This window comes from Aulostomus chinensis, chromosome 24, assembly GCF_037954235.1.
Source record: "Aulostomus chinensis isolate RoL2024-O1b breed Wild chromosome 24, RoL_Achi_v1.0, whole genome shotgun sequence".
NCBI lineage: Eukaryota > Metazoa > Chordata > Actinopteri > Syngnathiformes > Aulostomidae > Aulostomus > Aulostomus chinensis.
In genome coordinates this window covers 1,184,550-1,209,262 of record NC_141343.1, presented here as the reverse complement: position 1 = coordinate 1,209,262, position 24,713 = coordinate 1,184,550, and the positions used below count along the sequence as shown (strand labels likewise).

At 42.3% G+C, this 24,713-nt stretch overlaps 3 protein-coding genes across 8 annotated transcripts in view; 2 read left to right on the top strand and 1 right to left on the bottom strand.

Annotated features, from left to right (window-relative positions):
• The first annotated feature begins 360 nt into the window (after positions 1-360).
• Positions 361-13,463, top strand: LOC147238307 (uncharacterized). Of its 2 annotated transcripts, XM_086197133.1 has the most exons (8): positions 361-491; positions 577-666; positions 1,646-4,971; positions 6,489-7,139; positions 9,116-9,174; positions 9,264-9,325; positions 9,401-9,718; positions 10,602-13,463. In XM_086197133.1, the coding sequence occupies exons 3-8, from the start codon at positions 1,828-1,830 to the stop codon at positions 10,616-10,618; spliced, it is 4,251 nt and encodes a 1,416-aa protein (XP_086053259.1). In that variant the 5' UTR covers positions 361-491; positions 577-666; positions 1,646-1,827; the 3' UTR covers positions 10,619-13,463. The 2 variants fall into 2 exon arrangements, with proteins under 2 accessions (XP_086053259.1, XP_086053260.1); XM_086197134.1 differs by lacking the exon at positions 577-666.
• A 635-nt stretch (positions 13,464-14,098) lies between these two features.
• ecsit (ECSIT signaling integrator) lies at positions 14,099-19,116 on the bottom strand. Its single transcript, XM_086197136.1, has 8 exons — positions 18,962-19,116; positions 18,429-18,586; positions 17,953-18,358; positions 17,622-17,845; positions 17,141-17,198; positions 16,411-16,559; positions 15,477-15,582; positions 14,099-14,512 (listed from the first exon to the last, which is right to left on the bottom strand). Exons 2-8 carry the CDS (start codon positions 18,549-18,551, stop codon positions 14,235-14,237), a joined length of 1,344 nt encoding a protein of 447 aa, XP_086053262.1. The 5' UTR covers positions 18,552-18,586; positions 18,962-19,116; the 3' UTR covers positions 14,099-14,234.
• A 723-nt stretch (positions 19,117-19,839) lies between these two features.
• The window catches only part of eml3 (EMAP like 3), a 56,847-nt gene continuing 51,973 nt past the window's right edge, over positions 19,840-24,713 (top strand). For 2 of the 5 annotated variants that reach the window (XM_086197791.1, XM_086197787.1), the window contains exon 1: positions 19,840-19,963. In XM_086197791.1, coding sequence (XP_086053917.1) covers positions 19,939-19,963 — 25 coding nt within the window. In that variant the 5' untranslated portion in view covers positions 19,840-19,938. Of the gene's footprint in view, positions 19,964-20,245; positions 20,411-24,713 lie in introns of those variants that run through there. The other 3 variants (XM_086197790.1, XM_086197789.1, XM_086197788.1) reach the window with 2 other exon arrangements.

Sequence of the window (24,713 nt, the reverse complement as noted above, 5' to 3'; positions counted from 1 at the left end):
ACCAATAATAATAATAATAGAGTTCTAATATTTGTAATTCTGCTACAACAGTAATGCTAATGTCAATAAAAATACAGTAAAAATATTTGTAATTCTGTTTTTTATTATTTATTAGCAATGCTAATAGCAATACAAATAGAGTACTAATATTGCTAATTCTGCTACAACAGTAATGCCACGACCAATACAGATACATAGATAGCACTGCTAATGTAGTACTGCTAATAATAAAATAAATACCGTACTTATAGTGCCAATAATATTGCCGATATCACAATAAATACAGTACGAATACTACTTATACCATGCTGATACCACACACGCTCGCGCGCGCGCGCGTCCGGCAGGCATCCAGGTCTCACATCCTGGTACTTTCAGCGTTGTCAAGGCAGCCTGAGAGCACGGCAGGCTGTTAGCTGCAGTGTCCTGGTGGCTAATCTGTCCAAAAACGTTCACAAAAACTGTCCCGGAAAGTTAGGTGTAACTCAAAGGTAACGGATATGCATGTTTTTCTTCCACCTCATTCCAAGTGTCCTACTTTACTTGAACAGTATACGTGTTTTCCGCGTCTTTTAGACAGGCAGCAGACTCAGACAGACGCCAGTCAGTGTGGACAAGAGGAGGAAGATCTTGTCCATTGTGCCACTACGAGAGACAGAGCTCTCGGTACGATTGACGCGATAATAACTCGCTTTTGGTTCTTCTTTTCTGGGTGTTATGCTAGCGACGCTGCAGGCGAAGTGTTTCGATGTGTTCGTAATCAACTAGAGGCAGAATAAAGAATAAAAAAATGGCTCTCGACAGATCTAATTCGTGATAGAGAGGGACAGCTTTAAAGGGACAGTGTCACTCTGCCTCCTTCCTGGTTAGCTTGCATGTTTGGACGACGTGCGATTGAATCCAAAACGTGCTGAGATATGAAAATATACCATGCAAATATTTTATAAAAAGCTTGCCCAAACATTAATCCAACTATGTGACACATTATGTGATCGATGAAGTGGGCGTTTTTGTCCCAGTGCTTGATTTTAAGACTCAAAAAATAGGTGTCACTGGGGAAGTATTTGCTACAGAGACAAATCATGGTATTTTATTTTTTGCGTATTTCTAAATTAATGTTGTCACATTACAAAACCTGATTAGTGTTTGTATTTACAGCCAGTGCAGGTATTGAGGCTAGGTCTTCTTATCAAGGAACCATGTTTATGTTTTTACCTGTTTGATGTATGTGGCATGTGCTACATATATACATATAAGTTTGTACATGCTATATATTTTCTGTACACTTGTGTACCATGTATTTATAGAAAAAAACTTTTGACATGTTCATATTGATTACAATCAAACTTGCTACTGCTTTTTCCTTTGATTCAAGATTCAAATAAGCAAACTATTCCATCACAAGTCTCAGAAATTTTGCTTCCAGTGTGTATTTGAACTACACATTTGAAACAATTGTGAACACAACAATACACAGTAAAACTGCCACTGACTAGAGGGTATATGATATTTAGAACACAATACTCTCAATAAAGAGCATCAGTTGCGTTTTGTGGCATTTTGCAACCATATGTATTTCATCAATGCCTATATGGTGTATGTAACTAATGGAAGATGCATCTAAGAATTACTCTCTGTTCTTCAGGACACCTGCACACTGATGTGATGTCTGAGAGGTTTGGTTTTTGGTCAGGACCCCCACTGCAGCATCACATAGAAGACCGCCATGCAACGTCGTTCTGGACTGAAGGAATGAGCTGAATCAGTCAGACCAGCCTGCCAATACTGTTGGATGAGAACTGATGGGCTGTCCGAGCTGGCAATAGCATGCCAACCATTAAAGCGAAAAGTGGTTCACATCGGTATCGGCCGGCCTCAGAGTTTGATGATGCCACTCTTGCGCAAAAGAGAGAATATTGGAGAACTAAGAAGCGTGAACAGAGGGCCCGATTATCAGAACGCGGAGGAAAGCCAACAAAAGACAGTCCGGGAGAGCTCCTACAGCTGAATGCCCCTGCAGTGGTTAATTCCAGTTTATCTGGCTTATGTGCCTCCTCGTCTCCTTTACAGAGTAACTATCAGTTCAACAAAACAGCTAATGTCTCTGCTGCTTCACAAAGGGGAAGTACAGCGGTGGACAGCTCAGTTTCAGCCACTGAGAGCCAAAAGGAGCAGTGGCTTAAACCCAACAAAATCTTGCCTCAGTTACCGTCATCATGTTCAGCCAAAGGTGCTTGTGGAAACTCAGCCACAGTGAAATGCGTAACAGCGAGGGGTGCCGTAAGCGGAGTCGTTTCCTCTCCAACACCAAGTGGAACCAACACCAGTTCCTCAGTGCCTCCAGTCCAACTGACCAGAATCACCAATGGCAGCTCCACTATAGCAACACCTCAGCCATGTGTGTCTATGCAGGGTGCATCGGTCCCTAAATCCCAACATAAGGCACAAGTTGCATTTCCGGAGACCACAGAAGTGAAGCTTGTGTCTTCTCCATGTGGTCCAGTGTCTATTAAAACAGAGGACAATGCAGCAAACCCAACACCACATATTGGAATAAAGAGTGCCTTGGTCAACACTCCGAGGGCTAAAGGTGGCACCAACTCTCAATCTGAGTCTGAGGAGGAGAGGGCTGCTAGGCGCAGGGAGCACTGGAGGATCAAAAAGCGAGAGCAGAGAGCAAAGATGGCCGCAAAGTTAGCTAAAGCCAGAGAGAGGACGCAGAGTCAAGAAGTGACATTGGAGAGGAAAACAACACAAAAACCAGGACGCCCAGGAGGTGTTGTTTTCTCGCATTCTCCATCTCAGTCAGTTTTGAGAGGAGCAAGCCAGAGACTTTGTCCTACACGGGGCAAGACTTCATTAACATCCGCCAAAAGGGAGAATTATAAACTGCAAACGGGGACAGCTAATTTAACTACAGTTAACCAGATAAGACCTGCCCAAACGGTGATCTTAACTGATGTTAATGCAGAGAAAAAGCTGGGAGAGTCATTACGAAAGACTCAGAGTTTCAGTGTCACTCGAGGGATCGCTAGATGTAAAACCCCTAGACAGAGATTCCTGGAAGCCCAGAAAACTTTAATCAGTCAAAGAAACACAAGAGGAAAATCCCTGTCTCTTACATCGGTCTTTAGTACCAGAAATATTCCTAAAATTGATCCAAGTGACGCACCTGAGCAGGTCATTGCTAAAAGGAGAGAGTACTGGCGGATCAAAAAACGCGAACAACGAGCTAAGCTGTCCATGGAGATGAAAGCTCGGCTGAAGGAGAAGGACTCTCTAATGCGAAGAGTGAAGCGATACCAGAAAATCTTAGAGGAGATGAGAAGGGCCAGATCGTTGGGCCAGTCAGCAGGAAACACCCTAACCCCTGCCTCTGAGACCATCGGAGGGTTCATCAAGGAGGACGGGACAGTGACCATTAACATTCCCCAAGTTTCCAGCAGTCCAGGCACAGCAACACACAAAAGTGAAGAAGAACTTCCTGTCACACGACCTCAGCATCCTACTGACACTAAATGGAGATCCATCGGGCCTGCTTGTGTAAACCAGCCCCCCCCTCCTCTCCGCCCACCTCAGGTGAAAGTCACTTTTCCACTTGCTGTCAACAAGTCTGCAAGACTTCGCTCACTTAGACCACTAACTCAGCTTAAGAGCGCTGCTGCAACTGTACCCAAACCTCACTTCTTAGCAAACCAAACAGTTGGTCAGCTCACTCTCACTCTTCCTCAAACAGCACGAAATGCTGCTGCAGGAGGACCAACAGCAGAGTCAAACCTTGGTGGCTGTGTCATGAAAATGGCTGTTTCAAGTAGTGCGCCATCACTTTCGGCTCTCATTTTGGATCCAGAGTTGTCAGAGGAAGAGAGGATGGCAAAGAAGAGGGAGTACTGGAGGGTGAAGAAGCGTGAGCAGCGTGCAGCACGTGCAGCTCGGCTGAAGCAGGGACTCTTACAAGCGAGGGCCAGTTCAGTCTTACAGAGGAAGAGAATCCAGAGGGTAACAACGCTCCCACTCAGCAGAACTCTGAGTAAAACTACAGGAAATGCAGAACCTCTGTCCAACACCAGTGTGCCCGTTACGCCACATGCCACTGAGATCAAACAAGAGAGGGACTCAATGCCAGAGGTTGACCTAAATTCTCCACCAGAACAAGCCATCTGTCCAGATATCAAACCTCTAGTTCCCCCTGCCTCCCCATGTCCATCACCTCCAGGGCCTCAGCTGGAGCCTGACCCAGCTCTCAGCGCAGACAGCCAGGCTACAACTCTGCTGGCTGTGGCCTCCATGAAGAAACTCCTGGAGGAATCGCTCAGCACAGTGACAGATACCAAATGTGAGGAGACTGAAGTGAAAATTGAGTTAACGGACAAAGAGATAGAGCCAGAGATGAAGCCAAATTTGTCTGAGCTCTTCTTTGGGCGGGATGAGGTGGCTCCTATTGCTGCTGATCTGACACTACAAATCAAAAGTTGGCAGGCGAGTACTGATTCTTTGGAGCAAGCGGCTTCACAAAGCCCTCATCCCAAGCCTCAAATTGACAAGACAGATTCAGACGAGGGCATCCTGGATCACACCTGTGAGACCTCATCCCAAACCCCTACAAACTTCATATTTAACCCTTGCATGGAAGTCCCTGAAGCTCCATCGTCCCCACGCAGGCTTCGCACCAGGAAAACAGGCCAACAGAACTGCTGCACCTCAGAGCCACCAAAGCTACATCACTTACCCATAACCCCAAAACATCCACAGCAGCAACACTGCGAACAACAAGCACAAGAAAAAAGTCAAAACTCAGCATCAGCACGAAGGTCCAACAGTGGAGCGCCTGAGCAGAGTGGTACTAGCAGCCTGCAGAAGAAGAGGGAGTACTGGAAGCTGATGAAGAGGCAGCAAAGGGCTCGTTTACGGGCCCGGCAGAGGGAGAGAACCAGTGAATGCGGCAGTCGGCTCTCCCTGAGAAACATCCAGGTGAAGTGGCATGGCAGATGGGAATATTATGTAATTCCTACTTTATCATTGAGACAGCTTGGTCCAATCCCTGCCGTGCAAGCATTTGCTACAAAATAAGACTTAGTCAGACAGGGTTTTGTTTAATTGGCCAATTCAAGAAGGTAAAATATGATGCAGGATTGGGGTGTGTGATTTTGAAAAGAAAAATCAAATTGAGATTATTTTGACTGATATTGCAATGCTTTTTGTGATATTTGAGAGAGTGCATCTTATATCACAATTCTCATTTTCATTGAAAAAAACAATGAAATGATTATGCTGTGCCTTTTGTGGGGGTCGATATCAAATGAAGTTTGTTTTCTCACGATCGTACAGATTTTCATGTTTGTTTTCTGTCCGTTTAAATTTAGATGCTTAAGTTGAGAAACTCATTTGAATATTATCCATAATTTATGTGCATTTTTGTGATAATCAAGCAGACTCGTGATCCCATGTTTGTTTACTCCATCACAAATCACAGTTTCCTATACGATTGCAATATGCCTTTTTTAACCGAATCATGCTGCATTACTTGACAGCAAATTTGGATTTTAAAATGTTCCCTCTATTAAAGCCTCATTCTGGTATTTTGAGGAGCAGCAGCGACCCCTGCTGGTACAAGTGGTAAAATGCAAGATGCTGGTGCATTCAAATCTGTTTTTATTGACCTCCCTATTCTGTTTTTATGCATAATTTTAAAACAATTATTTCTGAGAACACAAGCGTGAAAGATGGGAAGAGAAACATGTTTTAACATGGCAGAAATGTTGGTTCTGATTTGCAGCTTCCTCTGCATACATCAACTAGAGGGTTCCATCTTGAGGATACTTTGGAAATCTCAGACCAAACCAAAAAAACAGCACCACAAGCTGGGGCTTGAGCTTGTTCAGTCAGCTCCAATTACGTAGTGCAGAAACAAACGAAGAGAGCTTGGAGGAGGAAAGACAGTGGGTCTCCTTATACAGTCGGTGTACTGTCAAACTACATTGAAGGTGTTAAATATAAAACTGCTGCGAAGAGCTCCAGAAGCATTCCATCTTTTTCAAATGTTAAAAGGATTTGCAAGTCCTTCTATAGGTGCTCAATATTTTATATAGTGAAGCATGTTATTGTAGCCAGAAAGCAGGGTGACCCAGAAAAGAGACCACTGAAGACAGATTTTTACTGACATTTGACTGTTGGAGGTCCATGAATCCTCTTGATTTGTAAGTTCATTCTACAAAAATAAATGGAAGATGTTTGAGGTCAAGCTCTTTTACTTTGTCTGAGTGTAAAACTGATTATATAAGTTCATCTCAGTTTTTTTTGGGAGCACAAACATGGCACGCGTCCTCTCCAGCTGAGACCCGACTCATTACACTGCAGACCTCCCTGAGATTTGACACCAGGACCCCTGAGAGGTGTCCTTTTTAAAACTAAGGGTCCATTTCAGATTCTTTGCAATTTTGTTTTAATAAAAATTGTAACAGATTCATTAATGTTGTGTTGTCTTTCAGATGAATGCTGTCAAGGATGTAAATCCTGCAACAAAACCTGCCCTTCATTCCAAGGCATGCCTTTCTTCTCCTACTGCAACAACCAGCATCCCCACTATGCTGGTTGTCAGCCCCACAACATGCAACTCTCAACAGTCACATGACACACTCCTGGTCAAACTACCCGTCACCAGTGAGCAAAACAACAGGACTTTTGGGCCTTCGCAAGTTGTGTCCAACTTTAGTGGAGTTACTGAGAATCATCTCCAAGCCTTGCCATGTTCAGGAAAGTGGACATCCATAAGCACAGATATAGACCTGGCTCCTTCCCTCCCTACCCTGAAACCCCCAGAAAACCCACTTTACAGCATCAACCTGCACCCTATTGAACCTCCTTGTCCAACTCCAGATCCCACCCTCAGTCCAATCCCTCAGAGCTCCAAACATTTAGGACCATCTCCCACCAAGCTGACTCCCTTGAACACCCTGGTTCCTCCAAAGCCCATTCCAGGGGAGTCTGAGGAAGACTTTCTGAAGAGGAAGAGGGAATACTGGAGGATAAAAAAGAAGGAGCAGAGAGCCAGAAAGGCCGTTCAGGATAAGGGGATCATCCCTAAAAACACTTCTAACAACTGGACGCCCATCCTACCTGCACAGGACTTACAGACACAGGTAAGCGTTACGGAAGTACATAGAAAAAAGAAAACATATTGGTCATATTTTTCAAACTGTTAAGGTCATCTTGACAGTAACATGGTTCAAATGCTCATATTTATTCAAAAATGTAACCCATCCATCCCCAGATTTGCCTGATGATGTTTAAACTTGATACGTTCATTGTGGTTGCTTGCTTAAATAAACCAGGGGATGTCTCAAATATACCAGATCCTCACATGGATTTTCATCTACTGCTGAATACTTTAAAAGTTGTAAAATAAATGGCTAGGAATGTAAGCAAAAATCAGTAAATATTGTTGGTGACAATTTAAAAGTTGGTGACAAAAATCCCAAATTTCCCATACTTCAACAAAAAAATGCACTTCAAGTAAGACCGTTTCCACATTTGTAAATCTGTCAGACTTCTCTGTGTGATTCGCAGTGTTTTCACTTTTGATTCACAAAAGTGTTAACTGCCAGAGATGTGTTGCCAAAGCAGCTGGACTGTGAGAAGTTGGATTCTAATAAAATGGTCTCTGAAGCAAAGCTTTTGTACCCTGACTCAGGAGGAGAGAATATTCCAACTCCAGTAGCTGGTGTTAGACTGTCAGCTGCAACAGAAGAAATCACGTTTGAAATCCAATGTAATTTAGATGGAGACATAATGATTTCAGCGCTTTTTGAGACATCTGAAAATCCGCCGTAGCTCACCGACTGAGAAATGCCTCCTGCACGAGGCGTCCTAGTTAGACCTGCACCCCAATTATCAGTGAATGTGGGATCCTCTTAAGGACCTTTCCCACCAGCAGGGAATGGCTTCTTTTCTAGTTGGCTCGACTTATTTTAGCCCTTCCGACCACCCATCCATCCATCGTCTATGCATCCTATCCTGTGAAGGTTGATGGGGGGCTGGAGTCTATCACAGTTGTCATTAGGTGAGACATGGGGTACACCCTGGACAACCATTCACGCCACACGAACAGTCAGTGTGGAGCGCTGAAGAGTTGGATAGCATTGGCTGAAATACAACGTTGGAAAAAATGCCTGCAGACTGACGATTTTACAAAGTTGTTTTTTTAAACTATTAACAGAGTTTAAACTGGCTACGTCTGAAACAATCTGCTTGTATTTGTCAGCTTTCAACTCCATGCAGACGTATCAAGAGCTATATGAACTGAAACCTGAGTAGCGGATGGAACAGGAAGCCTTGTACCAGATTTCTGTTGGCGACACCAGGAAAACCTGTAGTGGTGGCCTTTGTTCCCAGATGTGAAATTGTTAGATATAGCCGATGGGTTCCAGATCGCAATTTACCTAATGTTCCTGTTTTCAGGGGTTGGGTGGAAGTCTGCACTCCTGGATAGAACCCACACAGGTACAGGGAAAACAAACTTCAGAGCCATCTTGCTGCGAGGCCGCAGTGCTGACCACTGCACCACCGTGCTGTCGCTGTTCTTAGCATTAGCAATTAATTTATTCTGATCTTCCAATTCAGGTTCCCAGCTGGAAGCAAAATATTTGGTGTTTGTTGTAAACCATGACATCTGGTGTTGCGTCACCTCGTGTGACCCAGTGAAGTCAACGAATGCTTTTAGTTCTGTTTGTGTTGTAGCCATCTCATACACCTAGCCTCTGTATGGAAGACTGCATGTTTTTACTTTACTCACCTTTTTTATTATGACTCGTCCTGGATGGGACGTAGGTGAGGGAACGGTTCTGCTGTGGTTGTCTCCTTCAATGATGCAGTGGTTTGGCTCAAAACTGGCGAGAAGGTGGTCCACTTTTCTAGACAGAACCATAACCTTTGTTCTGTCTACCAAGGAAATTTCAGAGGTTCAGAAAATCTTGAACAGCACTGGTTCAAGATCCTGAACCAGTTTGGTGGGAAAGCGGCGTTTGTGGCAACTTAGTCTGTCTGCCAGTGCCACACCAGATTTATTAAGAATGATATTCCCAGACCTTGATTTTCCCTCTCTCTTTAATTCCTGTAGGATTCTTGTCAGTGGGTGAACTCGGAACATCTGGGTGAAGGTTTAAACCATCTAACGAGGTAGAAAACTTGTTGGTCGTTGTTGGTGTCAGATTAGTTGAGGACACTTGAGCATGTGAGAACTGTTTTTTTTTTTTCTTTTGTTCCAGCAATTCATTGGACACTGAGGCAGGATCCTTTCCCTTCTCAGATTACACAGCACCAATACAAGGTGAGCAAATAAGCCAAGTTTGAATCAGCAGCAATGAACATTAAAATGTTGGAATGACCCCAGTTGTCTCTTCAGATGAGTCTGAACATTTGTTCCCCGACTACGAGAACAACAACAGCGATGAAGGCTCTATCTCGGAGGCCACGTGGAGAAACCGCTACCTCATGGACTACGACCCCCTCAATCAGCTGCTGGTGTGCATGGTGTGTGGAGAGTTGCAGTACTCCCACAGTCTGGAGGGGGTGAGGGCCCACATTGAGGAGGCGCACCCAGACACCCTGACCCTGGAGTCCATGGAGCGACTGCGAATACTGTCGGCGTGGGATGAGCAGGTGTCCCAGCGCGAACGCTTCTTCACCAGCCAGCTCCAGCAGCACGGTGGCATCCTGACAGGTAAACAGTGTTGTTCATGTGTCCATAATCAGGAGGCTACCTCGATCAGGTCATGTATTCAGAGTTTTGCTGCCACTTTGTTTCTCAGTAAGAAATTTTTGAAAAAATAACCCCTTTGCATTTCCAAGGAGGTGGGGTCATACCCAGCGCAGCAAGGGGGTTGCATTTTCTGCCCCTTTACTTTGTGCTACATTTTTGAGGCTGCTGCGCGGTTCAGTCAGTCCATTTCATTTCATTGCACCAGATGATTTGAAGAGGTGAGCTAGCAGTCTGAAATATTCCGTCTTTTATTGTGGCCATGACGCTCAAATACAGTCAGTCCATGCTGGTAGCTGTCCTGGGTCTGGTACAGCTAGTAACTCTTGTCAGCTAATATCCATTGTACTACATTAGCCAGTCTATGCAACTGTTCTACTGTTTAATTAGTAACAATGTATATTTAAGTGTTACACTTCCGTAAATTCATCACTGGGACGCATGTTGTTTCCTGCTCTTGCTTCCTGTCCCTTGACCACCTTCATACTAATACTAATGTTAGCTTGTTGCCTCCAGTTTCTGGACTGTTTCTTGGAGATTATATCAACTTGGACTTGCAACATATTAAACTCAAAGAGAATCTGCATTAAAAATGTTTTTGTTCATATTTTGGCAGCACTACTCCACATCTTTACACCGAAAGATGTCCACCTACATCATTTGCTAGCACTTCAATCAGTGGGTGATATTCCCTTCTCTAATGAGAGGTGAAGTGTTGAAAACATATCACTTATTGGGGATCCACCGTCTTCTTGTTCTTGGATTTGGTGGCAGCAGAATCTTCAGGACATAGTTTGCATGTATGTAATCTTCAGTCCATGTCAAACCTGTCAAACTTGTTTTACAGAAACACACAGGAACTAAACAGCAGAGGAGATGACAAGAGAGACGACAACCAGAAGAGAAGACTCATACTCTTTGTAGTCTTATTTATTTATTGTACTGTAATCTTTTTTAATCAATTTTGTTTACGTTCATAAAAAGTCACTTTGAAAATGAAAGCTATACAGGGAACATTCACCCCAAAAAGCAGCTTTACCTCATTTACAAGGGTTGTTATCTCGTTTTTTTGAAAGTCAGAATGGTCGTCTTTTAATTGAATCTGCTGCAGCTGAGATTTTGTGATAACTTAAAAAAAAAAAGTCCACCAATGTGTACAATCTTTGCCCTAAGCTACACAAAAATGCACCCTGGATCTATATCTACACTGGACACACTTGAATTTGGTATCCATTTTCAGATTTCTCCATATTTTTGCCCCTTTTCCTTAAATCGTTCTCCATATGGGGTTATTTAAAGCCTCAACCATCTAGTGAACTGCACATATTCTAGTCCAAGGGTTCTGGCATAACATTCGGACAATCATCAGACAATAAAATCCTTCATTTTAGGCACGACTGTGTAACTTTTCAAATTGAATTTTTTTTTTTTTTTGTTAGTTGCTGTGAGTTATTTGCATTTGTTAAAAGTACAATTTGAGCAACACGCTAAACCCAAATCCTTGTGACCTCAGAACACCAATTGAACGTTTTGTCTGGTGTGCTGTTACACTAGCTTGCTAGCTGTGTATGAAAGGATGTCTGTCTTGGGATTTACAGACCATTTTCTTTACACTGGGCTATTTAAAGATGCCACAAAAATACAAAACCTGCAAAAAGACGCGATGTGTTGCTTTTTAACAGATGCACAGTTACCCAGTCTGGAGTCTTGTCACCCACGGGACTAAATGAAATGAATCCGTAAGGGAGAGCCAGCATATAATAATGAAAATATAAACTGATTCTTTTGCCAATTACAACACTATTTCAAAATAATTCTGAAAATATGAAATGATTTGGTGAAAAAAATGGGTATATTGTGTACCATATGGAAAACTGACAACAGTGGTGACAGTTTTAATGTTTATATTTCTCATCTCAAAACATACAACCTCGACATAGCATAAAAAAATATGAAGACATTTATGCAAAATGACAATGTTTCATGTAATTAAATGAAGAGTAATAAAATATTTTACAACAGTAAAGGCATTTTTGCATAACTGTTCAAATTAGTAATTGTGGCTTTTCATTGTCATATTAATTGCAAAGGTTTGGCTCTGCCATTCGATTCAGTGCAGCACTAGCTAGCTAAAGCTTGCCCTAACAAGTTTCTAGTCAAACCAGCCGAAAAAAGATGGAAAGGTGGTTTGAACAGCATACTGAGTGTTATTACTCATAAATTAGAATTTTAAGTTTGTAAGAGGTTAAAAAAAAAAAAGTTACACAGTCTCACCGTGAACTTTAACTGCTGAACTGTCATTAGCAGGTTTAGCATAGCACACTAGGGTAGACCCAGGTTACCTGCTCAGGTAAAAGCTAACTGGGGCACTATTAAAGTGATAATTCACCCAAAAATGAGAATTGAGTCATTATCCACCGACCCAAATTTGTTTTGAAAAATGCCACTTTTAGCCTCGCTGTTAAATGTAGCCTAGAGCTATCAACCATGATACTAGGTTTAACCTAAAAATCAGTTGGATGGTGACTTGGATAACTTTGGATGATCAGTGTGGAGGCATTTTTTGGTTATATTATGCTCACATTATTTTTGCGTGCCTTTTTTTGGGGAGGGGGTTGAAAATTGTTCTGTATTCACTTCAATTGCTGTAATTGGCACTACAGCGACTCCTTTTCTTGTGATATCCCAGCAGTTTTTTGTCGACTGAAAAAAAAACAAAACCTTCACCTGAACCCCCATTAGCGTCCACGTTGGCTACATTTTCATTTTTGTTTGAAGTGGAGAATTTACATGAATTCTGAAACTATTCCACATGTCAATAAGAGGTTAAAAGAAAGAAGTAAATGTTATGGGATATATATCTGATCATATCAGCACTGGCAGGTTAGGAACTGAAGTCTATCTAATAACTAAAAATGATGAAAACATGGTGTCTACACAGATAAGAGTTTTTTTTAACACATACAGCACAATATTTAAGTGCTTCTAGACTGCAGTTTATTTTTAAGAGCTGACAGTTACTTTTGTTCCCTGCACTATCCTCAGACTTACATTTTTTGGGGACATTGCATGAGCTGGAGGAACTGTTTGACACGAGTTTGTATGTGACCGTGCTGTTCTTCAAACCCTAACTGTACATATAGATTCCTCCTCTAGAATTACATTTTATATTGAAACAACTTTTTTTTTTCTTTTTACACACTTTCTCAACTCTTAAGATCTCCAGCAGATCATATTAGTTTTGCCATATGACGTCAAACATAAAACCAATCCTTTGCACTGTAAATATACAAAACACTTCCCTGGTTTTAATTTGCCAAATGTTTGTGCTGTTCCACTTTTTTTCTTTTAATTTATTATTTATTAAATTCACTCTTGTAATAATGATGACTCATCATTCATATTGTTAGATGTTAGAGAAGTATCTCATTTGTGAGTATTAAGGATCCAAAGGATTTCTTGCATGTGTAGTACATGGATATATATGCATTTGCTTGTTTTTCTGTTTGATCTTTAATCATCAGTAGTAAAAATGCTGATATATTCAGCACGGAGCTGCAAGATCGATCACGCCTGCGCAGCCACAACGCAGTGTAAATAGCTGGGAGTGACCGAGCCATTTTACCCTCGGAGAATGTATTTCTGACTTGTTTACCCATTCAAATGGAATGTTTAAATGCCTTTTCAGTAATAAACATTTTTTACCTTTTGGCTTGTTCTTCAAAATATTAATTACGTTACTCGTACCTCGTGGCAAGTGCCTCATTTGCTGGCAGCTCTGTTTTACCTACCAAACTATCGCTGCGATTCCCACAACCACCCAGAAATGTATATTATTAAATACTTGATGTTGAAACGGTTTTATAATTTGATTTAAATTTCCAACATACCTAAAAATATATATATTTTAAAAACATAATTGAAAGGCACAGTCTGTGATCAAGCTGTGACTGGAGCCTTGGCCCTTCCTTGCTCCAGCTGGCTACAGTTCATTGTGCTAAGCTAACTAGCGTGGAGAGGAGTGTCCTTGTCTAGCTCAGTAATACAATTCTGTAATTCAGTGTTGGTTGAAAATTCCCGTGCATTACCAACTCTTTGAATTCCTCCAAACATTGTTTTTGTACATTTTTGTTATTGTAAATTTGCATTTCAATATTTTATTTGCAATTAAGAACTCAAAAGACTTCAGTGCAAACAGGTTTTCGCTGGGGGGAGACCCACTTCCTGTTCTCTTTCTTTTAATAGAAGATGAGGAGGCCTTTGTGAAGTTGACTGAAAAGAGTATTGTTACATTTACATACACACAATGTAATCATATTCGTACAGCTCCAGGGGCCTTCCATCCTTAGTTAACACTTTATTACTGGAATCTGCTGACTCATCACCGTATGATTGAAGAACTTTCTTGTACATAGATTATCACTAAAATAACCAACTTTCGGCAGCAGCAGCAGAGCTGAGAGGACAGCTTGAGCAGTGCTCACTGCTTCATCCCATAGCTTCTCCTTGGTTCTTCTTCTGCTACCACCTCAGGTCCAGATTCCCCCCCTTTCAGGGTGTCTGATAGAGGACCAGGGGGGCCCTCTGTCTCTGTGTTGGCTGCCCCCCGTAGCTCTTTGTCTCCAGCTTCCAAGCGGAACAAGGTTGGGACCTGGCCAAGGATGGGGTTGGTCTGCTGCAGGCCAGAGATCCACCGGTTGAGGGTGGCCTGGTCTCCCTGGCTGGTCATACACATGGCAAAGACCGGACCCTCGTCCACTGAGACACAGGAGACACAGTGACAATGAGCTTTTCAGTTGGACAGGCGTAACTAACACCTGTGTATATTAAATGAAGCTTAACATGAAGTGGTAGCTGCCAGCTAATCCCAGTCATCAGTAAGAAAATCATTCAGAATGCTACTAAAAATACGTCCAGGTAGGTACCTGCATTAGGAAGTAGCCCTGCAGGTTGTTTTTTCAGTTGGCTTTGCACGCTGTGTGTTGCTGAGTTTTATCAGTGATGTCAACACGTGCCAGACTCCCATGTATTGGCGTGCTCCCTGCATGAACACAGTCACATTCCTGCAGCCTCTCCTCTTCAGCTTCTTAAGCTTGACTGCTATCAACTGTTCATTTCATAGAGGAGGGTTTTTCAGGTGTGAAGGAAAGTTAACTTTGTTTAGATTTTGTAAAGAGGTGAGCACAAGCCTAAAGGGGATAGAGTTGCTTTTTCTGGGCCTGCAGAAGAAAAATTCCCATTTGTTTATTTGCTCATGGAACCTCACATCGGACTGTTTGCATGACCTGGGCTTCTACAAAGCTGGATAAGTGGCTAAATTGAAGCTAAACTAAAGCCCTGTTGCTGCATTGCTTGTGTTGAAGAGTCAGTAACTGTCAGTGACCAAGTTGTGATTAGTTTGTGTCAGTTATCGGACAATGAGGGTTGTAAGTAACATTCTCTATTTACTCTGAGCTCGCCGGCGCTCGCCAGACCTTCGGAATTCCTCGAAATGGTGGAATCACAGCAGAGTGGGCGAGGTGGGACGTGCTCGTGCAGGGGCAGAAAATACCGGGAAGAGAGATACCAAGAGGCACAGCGCCCCTAACAGCTATAAAGCTTTCTCCACAGTCAGTGGTGTCTAGCTGCTCTATAGGAGTCAAAAATAACTGACAAAGGCCTGAAAATTTGTTAAATAACTCTCCTTTTAAGGAACATTCCAAAAAATGTCTCAATATCTTACAATCATCCACATCAAAGGTCTCAATGTCCCCAAGGTCGCGGTCCAAGGACAGGTCGAGCTGCAGGGGATAGTCAAAACACCTCTCAGGATCATAGGGTTCCTCCACCTGTGGGTAAACACACAGAAACAGCAGTAATTAGTCTCCATGATGCAGAAGAGCACAGGAGGACTCATCACATAATCTAAAAGCAGCGGCAGCTGATGTCACGCAATCCCAGCATGCAACAGTCAAAACGTGACACGCTGCTGAGGAAAGCGTGCTGTTCAAATGAATGCCGCAAGCTCGTCTCATTGCCTGCTGAGTTTATAGAGCTTGACCATGGTGAGATCCCGTGACAATCCAGGGTGTGAAGAAGAGGAGAGCATTTTATCAGATTCCCCAAAATCCTGAAAGATGACAGGACTTGATTTAAGCCCTTAAAGGTGCGAGAAGAGCGCAGAAGGAGACGGAGCGCTGAGAACCTACTTGATATCCCCATCAGGTGCAGAATTCAACACTCCCTAAACTCAAATTCTTACATCACGTTACCTGTTATGCTAATGGAATAACAAGACCCCAAAGCGGTCTCAAATATAAATCACAAAGCAAGACTGTGTCCATTTGTAGCCCCCCAGAGACCCAGAGACTCTCCGGAGTCGGACAAAGGGAAGTCGACTGAGTAATTTTTGATGTCTGAATACTGCAGATCTGGTCCGACTTTTTCAATACTCACAAGAGTACCCCAGGGGTCTGTAATGTTTAATCCATCAAGTTTTGATGGATATCATTCAATATCTGTAGATGTAAACGGAGGAAGTTCCAAGTAGCGGTGGTATCGATCTACAGATGGCAAAGTGGGTCGGTCGATCACTCTGGTCCATCTACTGGAGGTACCCAGACGACTGTATCTGTCATTCACCCGACCAATAAGAAAAGAGTAGCTTGCGTCAAAACCTTCTCCTCAGGCGGTGTGGGGTCGGCTCTGAGGACGTAGTAGTAGACAAGGGTCTTCCTCAGCCACAGAGGGAAGGGTCCTTCCACAATCACCGGCCTACTCGAGTTGTGTTTGGCCAGCAGCTCCGTCTGGTCGGGGCTCTGGATGCCTGGTGAAGCCACGGGAAGGAAACGTCTCACTTTTATTACAAACCAAGAGAAAGCACACTTATCTGCTCTGGTACTATTTTCTCTAGGGTGTGCATTTTGTTATCTTTTTGTTTATGACATTGTCGTGCAATCAGACGGATCAAGTATGCAACTGTAGTACTGACGTGAGGACAATTTTATTTGGTTTTTGTTTTAGTTAAATAAATCCGATTTGAAAATTGTATTTCTGTAAAAATGGTGTTTTTCTTAATTTCCAAAACATTTGGAAAAGGCCATAAATCAATAAACCACACATTTACTTTGTTGTAACTTCAGCAAAATATAGAGACACTTTTACTCATCTGATCAATAAAACTTTTTAAAAAAAATGACCATCTGCTGCAAATCCAACATTTGTGCTTGCTGTTCAGCAGCTTAGGTGGGCAGGACATCTTTTCAGAGATATAATATCATCAATCCTTTGGTCTTATCTGTATACTTACTGCAAAATGTACCTATGGTCCCTGACATCTCAATAAAAACATTGAACTTGTGCACGTGCGTGTGTGCACGAGAGTGGTGGGATTCAAGTCCAACGTACCAACGACATGTGGAAGAGTTATCTCCTCTCCCTTCTCGTTCACGTCTGTGCAGGGCACCTGGTGGGAGGAGCAGATACACGCACATCATTTCATGCCACTGTCAAAACACACAAACAAACACACGTAGAGCAACTCAGTAGAGTAACCTGAAGTGTCCTCAAATGTTGTTGTTGCTTTTGAACTATCTATTTCTACTCTGGACCACCTGGGCGCCTCCCTAGGGAGGTGTTCCAGGTACATCTAGCTGGGAGGAGGCCACGGGGCAGACCCAGAACCAGGTGGAGGGACTACATCTCAATGAGGGCCTGAGAACGCCTCGGGATCCCCCAGTCAGAGCTGATGGATGTGGCCAGGGAAGGTAGGGCTTCCCTGCTGGAGCTACTACCTCCTTGACCTGGATGACTAACTGATAGCACAAACAGCTGATACAGACAATACAAATCAAACTCAAGTCTGATACCTGAAATCCAGCAGCTGTACCTGGTAGACGGTGACTTTAGCATCTAGGTCGTTTGCGATGCGCTTCAGGCTAAGGCGAGCTAGGTCCACTGGGTCCTCGGGGAGCTGCTCTGGCAAGGGGAACGGGTTTATGTGGTTGAATTTAGGGAACCAGTACATCATGCGCTGGTATTTCCTTATGGGGTGACCCTTATGTCCAAAGATCTGAATCAGCAAGACCTTGGTCTCTACGTTGGGCATGACACCTGAAACAGAAACATCTCAACTGAGAACATATTTAAAGCCTCATCATGTGGATTAATTAACATGAAATTCACAAATTTCCCAGGAATTGCAGAATTTATACACACACCATTAACCTCCATCTGCTCCAGTAACTCCACTGCACACTCCTGCTGCCGGGGGTAGTGGTTGAACATTTGCTGGATAAAGTTTCTGGGTATAAACACCTCTTTTGGAAAAACATCCAGCAGCTTGTTGTAGATGGCGAGGTCTCGCTCCAGGCCGAACTCTGGCATCTTCTTCAGAGCGGCGTAGATGAACTCCACGTGACCCCGCCTCCTCACATCCTTCTTGACAAAGACCTGCACCACCTTGTCAAATGCGGCCTTGGTTTTGATGCCCTGAGTCACCTGCTCAAACAGATCATCACGGAAGACCAGAGACTTGACTTCCTTCTTGTCGTTCTCGTTGATGAACTCAGCAGGCGTGGGTCGACCTTTGACACGGACCGGGCTGCCGTGGAAATGCCTAAATGCCTACAATGACAGTTTGTTATAAACAAAGTAGCTTCAAAAGCTCGATTGTGTTTGGGGAGATTGAGCCTACCTGATATCTGGGATCGTGTAGCTGACCAGGTAGACTGTAGGCTGACTGGGGGAGAGCACAATACTGAACAGCAGAGCCCAGCCTGAGACCCTGGAGCTGGAGCAGGCAGCGTAAACACTTCATTACAGCAGCATCCAGCTAATCTCCATGTTGCAGAACTACAGAGGAACAGAACCAGAACATTTACGTCACTGTGGGTTTATTCTTCTATGTGCTACTTTTAAGCATTAGCTACTTCACATCATAACTAAACAGAAAATATCAACGTAGCCAATGCTTCAAGGTATATTGGCTAAGCACAAGCTGCTTCTGACCCTTTAGCATTCAAATAATGTTTAATGTCATCGTAAATATCTATACAATATTGATTTAACGGAACAAATGATAACCAAATGTGCCCCATTAAATAAGCTGTGGAGCTGTACATACTTATGGGGGGGGAGCTATTAAAATATATGTATCAAGGAGCCTTAAATAAATGAATCAACAAGAAATATGTTCACACTCGTAACAGTCTAGCTCGTTTAACTTACCAAAGACTTCCTCACCATATGACCGCCGTTTAAATTTTAAAATGTCTACTGAAAATAGTCTCCTTCAGAATTCTTCCCCTTCACTGACGCCTCCATGTTGGAAAGTCGGCGGAACGTCTCGGTTCTACACATAATAGTTTCCCCCGAACAACAAAGACATGACATAAAGATTCCGCTGTCATTCTACAGACTACGCTAATTAGCCGTAAACTTTCCGGGTTATTTTGATAAAAAATGTAACCCCTTCTGAAATATTATCAACTGACAGTAGATGTTTTTTATGAGAAGTTTTTGTTCATTTTTACAGGCATTAATGTGTGCGCAGAACGAGCGTCTTTGTTGGAAGATAGAGTACATACATTTAGAATTACATTAAAGTTTTGTTCACTGTTTTTTATCTTTTTTTTCTAAATACACGGAAACTTCTGCCACACGCATTATGAAAGTCTGCCGCACGGTGGAGACAAAAGCTAACTAAACTAATTCAACGTGTGGTTTGACGGGCTGAAGTAATTTCAAGTATTTTCCTAGCACATTTTGTACATATCATCGGTGAATTGTTGTGTGTACAGTGTAAGTCACAGCATTTGGATAAACAACGTAGTATTCTGTTGAGTTAATACGCATCCGTGTGCTGCTTCCTTTATTACTTCTTCCGCAGTATTTGTATTTTTCCCAACGAGTATTATAGAGATATTTAAAAAAACATGTTTTTGTAGTATAATTTCACTTCTACGTGAATTATAAACTTCGCTAAATCTCTTCTATTTTCTAATGACATCGGTCTTTTATTTATAGTTAAATAACCTACGTTTCCCGTATTCTTGTATTAAACCTGGTAACTTGACACAAGTCCGGTATGTGCGTGCTTCCGTGCGTGAGTGTGTGTGTTTTCTGACACTCCTCTCAACATGGAAAACACACCACAGTCCAAATCTTACCTCTAGACTCACTTCACACACCTTAAACATCAGATTATGGATTCATCTACTAACAGTTTAGGTGAGTAGAGCAACTGAAAAACCCCTTTCCACCCCCAGTTGTTGTTTATTTGTGTTTACAGGCAACATTGTGCATTTAATGAAAAGCAACGTGTGTTGTTTAGTTGCCTCTCATCGCTATGGAGGAAGCTGCCAAACTTTGAACAGCGTTGACGGGAAAAAAGGGGGCAATAATTGTTGTTTTTTCCTTAACGTCAACACTTTATTAAAGTGAATTAGTTGCTGCCGTCTCACTCCTTGGTGGAGTTGGTGGAGGGAGATATAAGGCGGGAATCCGAATGGAAGGTTTCGGTGCCCGCGGGAGTAGTTGGACCCAATTTGGAGTGTCTCTTAAAGTGTTTGTCAGCTGCTTTTCGCGGTTTATCGTGTGAGTAATTATGAATTAACAACTTCCTACATAAATGAAGACGGGAGCTGCAGGCTGAGACTACAGCAGGAAACCGTGTAGGTGCGTAGAACTCGCCGAAGCGGTTCTCAACGGTTCACTTTTAAAGGTGCTAGCTAGTTTTAGTTCCAGCGCGTGATGCTTTTGCCTTTTTTTTAAGGCACGTGAGGTTAAGCCGAGCCTATCGCGTGACCGTGTGTATGTGTAGCATCTGCTTCTGAAAAGCATCTGCTTTTAGTTTCTTATCTGTCTGAAAGTTTCAAACTTGTCAAAATTAGCGTTTTTTCTCAACCTAGTTGAGACACTGACAGGCCCCCTGCCGAGCTGTCACAGGCTCCGACGGTTTCTGCTGACACATTCTAGAAAATATATGGAAAAGACATTTTGTACATTTTCATCAGACTGTCTATGTTTATTTTACGGAAGCAGAGAAGGGCTATATTTGTAATAATATACCGTTATCTCGCAATTAAGGGTTAATTTGTGTTAATTTGCATCATAATCGAGAGAATGAACCATCTCGACATAACGGGACAGTTAATGACAAGATGACAGCCGTTTCCTCGGATAGTTATTGTTATATTTTCTTCATCATAAAAGGCAGTTAATTTTGTTAATTGTCTGAAAGTTTCAAACTTGTTACAATGAGCAGTTTTTTGAACAGAGTTCTTAATTGCTATGATGTCCTGCTTCATGACGACCTGCTGAGCTCCAGAAGGTCAGGGAAAACTGCTGTCTGCTGAAAATTCCAGAAAATATACGGAACAACGTTTTTCACCGACTGTCCATGTTTATTTTATGAAAACTGAGAAAGTATCAGTTTGGAATAGTCGGAGCCTATCCCAGCTGACATTTGGTGAGGGGCGGGGTTCACCTGGACGGGTCACCAGCCTGTCGCAGGGCCATCAGGAGCAATTAGGGGTTCAGTATCTTGCTCAAGGATACTTAGACATGTTCACCAGGGGAAGTGGGGATTGCTAGACGGGCATTCCGTCTCTGAGCCATGCTACCCCCTTATGATATTTGCGTGTGATGCTATCGTCTTTTTTTAAGGCATGTGAGGTAAAGCCGAACCTATCACGTCACCGTGTATGTGAAGCATCTGCTTCTGGGAAAAAAAAAGTGGTTTTAGCTTATTAACTGTCTGAAAGTTTCAAGCTTGTTGAAATGAGCATTTTCTTTTTTTCAAACTAGTTCTGCATTGTTTGGCTATAAGGTGCTGGAGGTGTTGCTGGTGTTGGTGTTTTGCAAAATGTTTAATAAAACAAAAATAATTTTTGTCACTTTCCTTTGTTTCCTAAACATTTGGCAGAGCCCATAAATCACATTATTTCTTCATTATAAGCAACACATGATGATCATAGAAAAGAGACCTGAGCAAAACTGGGCTGCTGTAAATCAGACTATTATAGAATACCAATATCATTCCGCATCCCCATATTTAGCTCGTTATCACAGTGTTATTATGAGAGAACTGCTCAAAATCTACATGTTTGGCTTTTCTCAGTCTCATGCAAGAGACCGACAGAGCAAAACACTATTTAACGGTGTGCAAATCTTACTCTACCTTTTTTTTGCAAGCTGGCAATAATCCTGTTTCACAAGCTCTGTCCTGCAATGCAGCCTGTTAAACATGAAAGTGCTGCACAATGCTGCTTTTGTTGCACATCTGTCAGTCTCACCGTCCTACCTCGTGTGCTGATGTTGTGTTTACTTGTCTTGTAAAATGGCGGGGCGGCGAGGCATTGGGGAACAGTAAATATCACATGGGGACGCTGCCAGTTGGTGTGGGCAAGGCTGCTGTTGCTCAGCGCTGAGGAGAACTGACTCCACACACCTCAGAGCCAAGGGTACCCAGATTAAACTACAGTTTCGAGGTTGCTTTTCATGTAATAAATCAGGGTTTTTTAAATTGAAAAAAAAATCATCTTCTTCAGTGAGCTACAAATTTTAGCAAAGGGATTTTGTGCAGATGACCCTATGTTGAAATCTAAAAATCCTCACTATCCAACATGTCTACATGTCTGTATAAATTAACTGAAAGCAGTGCGTTGATTCTCTCCTGGCTGTTTGACACTTGATAAAGAAACATCCAAAGTCTAAAAATCCAACATAGATGAATCGAGCTATATTTAACTGTTGACATTTCATGATCATTTCAAGCTGAATTAGAAAATTGAAAGATGTAATAGTTGAATTCAGATACCTCCCACATACATTGAAACTCAAGCAATGTCATCCAGTATCACTTATCTGGCCTTAAAATTTTGTTTAATTAAATATTTAAATTTGTTTTGTGTCCTTCCCACCGACTCTTTGGTGATTTCGTTATCTTTGCCCATTTGCATATCACATTTCCCCCCGTAAAATCATATGAATTTGCATGTTTAAAAAATGCTAATTATCACTTTTTCATAATGAAATTTACTAATTATCATAATATTGTATATTTAAAGTCAAGTTAGTAATGATGTCAGTAAATGTGAAATTAAACTCGTCTTCTTTTAGCTAAGAAGCCTCATGTTAGACCCTTGAGGACCCCACTTTAAGGACCCTTGTTACCTTGTGCTAATGTGCTAAAATGAAGGCCATCGACTTCTGTTGGGCTGTAGAAAGCTGTGATGTGTAATGCGCGTGTTTCTGACTGTGTCTCACTGTCAGTTGACTGGCTTGCACCATATCATGATGAGTCAGATGATTCTGGTTGGTGATGCACTGATATAGATTTGAGGGTAGATACCAATGTCCAAAAATTTTGTCCACCCACACTTGTCACTGAAAGGCTGATTTGTAAGAATCCATGCTTGTCAAATATGCATATAAAAAAAAGATATATATGAAGAACTTTGTTATATGAACCCATCCATCTGTCCATTTCTACACCGCATATCAGTTAAGGTTTGCGGGGGTGCTGGAGCCTGTCCCTGGTGACACTGAGCTAGAGACGGGGTTCTCCCCAGAGGGGTCGCCAGTCCGTTACAGGGCCATCAGGTGCAATTAGGGACTCAGTTTCTCACTCAAGTATACTTCGACATGGTCACTGGGGGAAGTGAGGATCGAACCAGTGACCCTTTGCTAGACGGCCACTCAACCTCAGAGCCATGCTACCCCCAATGTAATATAAACCCATTTTAAATTATACAACATTTTTGTGTTGAGATCTTTAGAATCTAAAGAATGTTGCTGCAGGTGACCCATCAACTCCCCCATTTACAGTGGGCTGCAGAATTCACATACAAGCTCACATTTTGACTCTGTACTTCACTTCTTAGCCAGCACTAGCAATCAGTTATTCAGTATCAGAAACACAGAGCTTAAGTTGTATTCCTACCAAATATGAAGAACTCTTTGCACAATTAAATATATGTGAAGTCATCGCAAAGGTGCAAGCAGACATAAATTAGTTCCTGAGATAAAGCAGTGCAATTACATGAAATACGTAATGGGTTAGGACTTGTGTTTGCCTAATTGGCCTAAATTTGAATTATTCAACTTGTGCTACTAAATTTTTTGCAGATTGTATTTTGGAATGAAGAGCAAGCATGTCTTGCCTCTCGCTGTGCTAGCAGGAAGAGCTGGCAAACGCCACCGCTTGCTAGCAGCTGTGACTTGGCCATCAGCATCCATGACCACAATAGCTAGCGTTAGCAAATCCAAGGCTTAATCTTGACCACGTATTTGAGGTTTAAATGCCAACTGTCTTGTAGAAAAGATGCTTAAAGGATCTATTTAAGTGTAGTAGAAACTTTTCTGGAAGAGAATACTGAGAAACATTGCATCATATTTTGTGAGAATACAGTTTTAGCAATTCTACTGTTTCTTCACCATCAACCGTGAGTCAAACAACCATATTGCTGCTGTTGTGCCTGTGGATACATTCGAAAACTATACTTTTGGGTCTAATCTGGAGTTTTTTCTGTGATTTAATTGCAATAAATAGATTGAATTTATAGTGATGGTGGAGATTTATGAAATGTATGAAATCACAGTGTATCTGGCCTATCAACAGGCCGACAAACAGGACAACCTTTTGTCTGAAGAAGTTGGGGTCAAATCAACTGCAGAAAGTTTGATGCATTTTCAGCACATTTTTCACATTTCAGTGTCTTTTGGGACTTACTTTAATTTACTTACCTACTTTAATTCCCCAGCACTTTTCCCCACCAGAATCTGTGGAAACTGTGTGTTTTAATGTGACCTGTTGGCTCCAGCCCCAGTAATGTGCTATTGCCACTCCCAGTGTAACATATCAATTTCCCTCCATCTTGGAGAGGTGCAGGGAGATCCTTGGAGCTGCAGCAAGTGTAATTCGGCCGTCTACCGGATTCTATTCAGAAGGCCAGCAAATGTTGGCAAAAATAGTGTA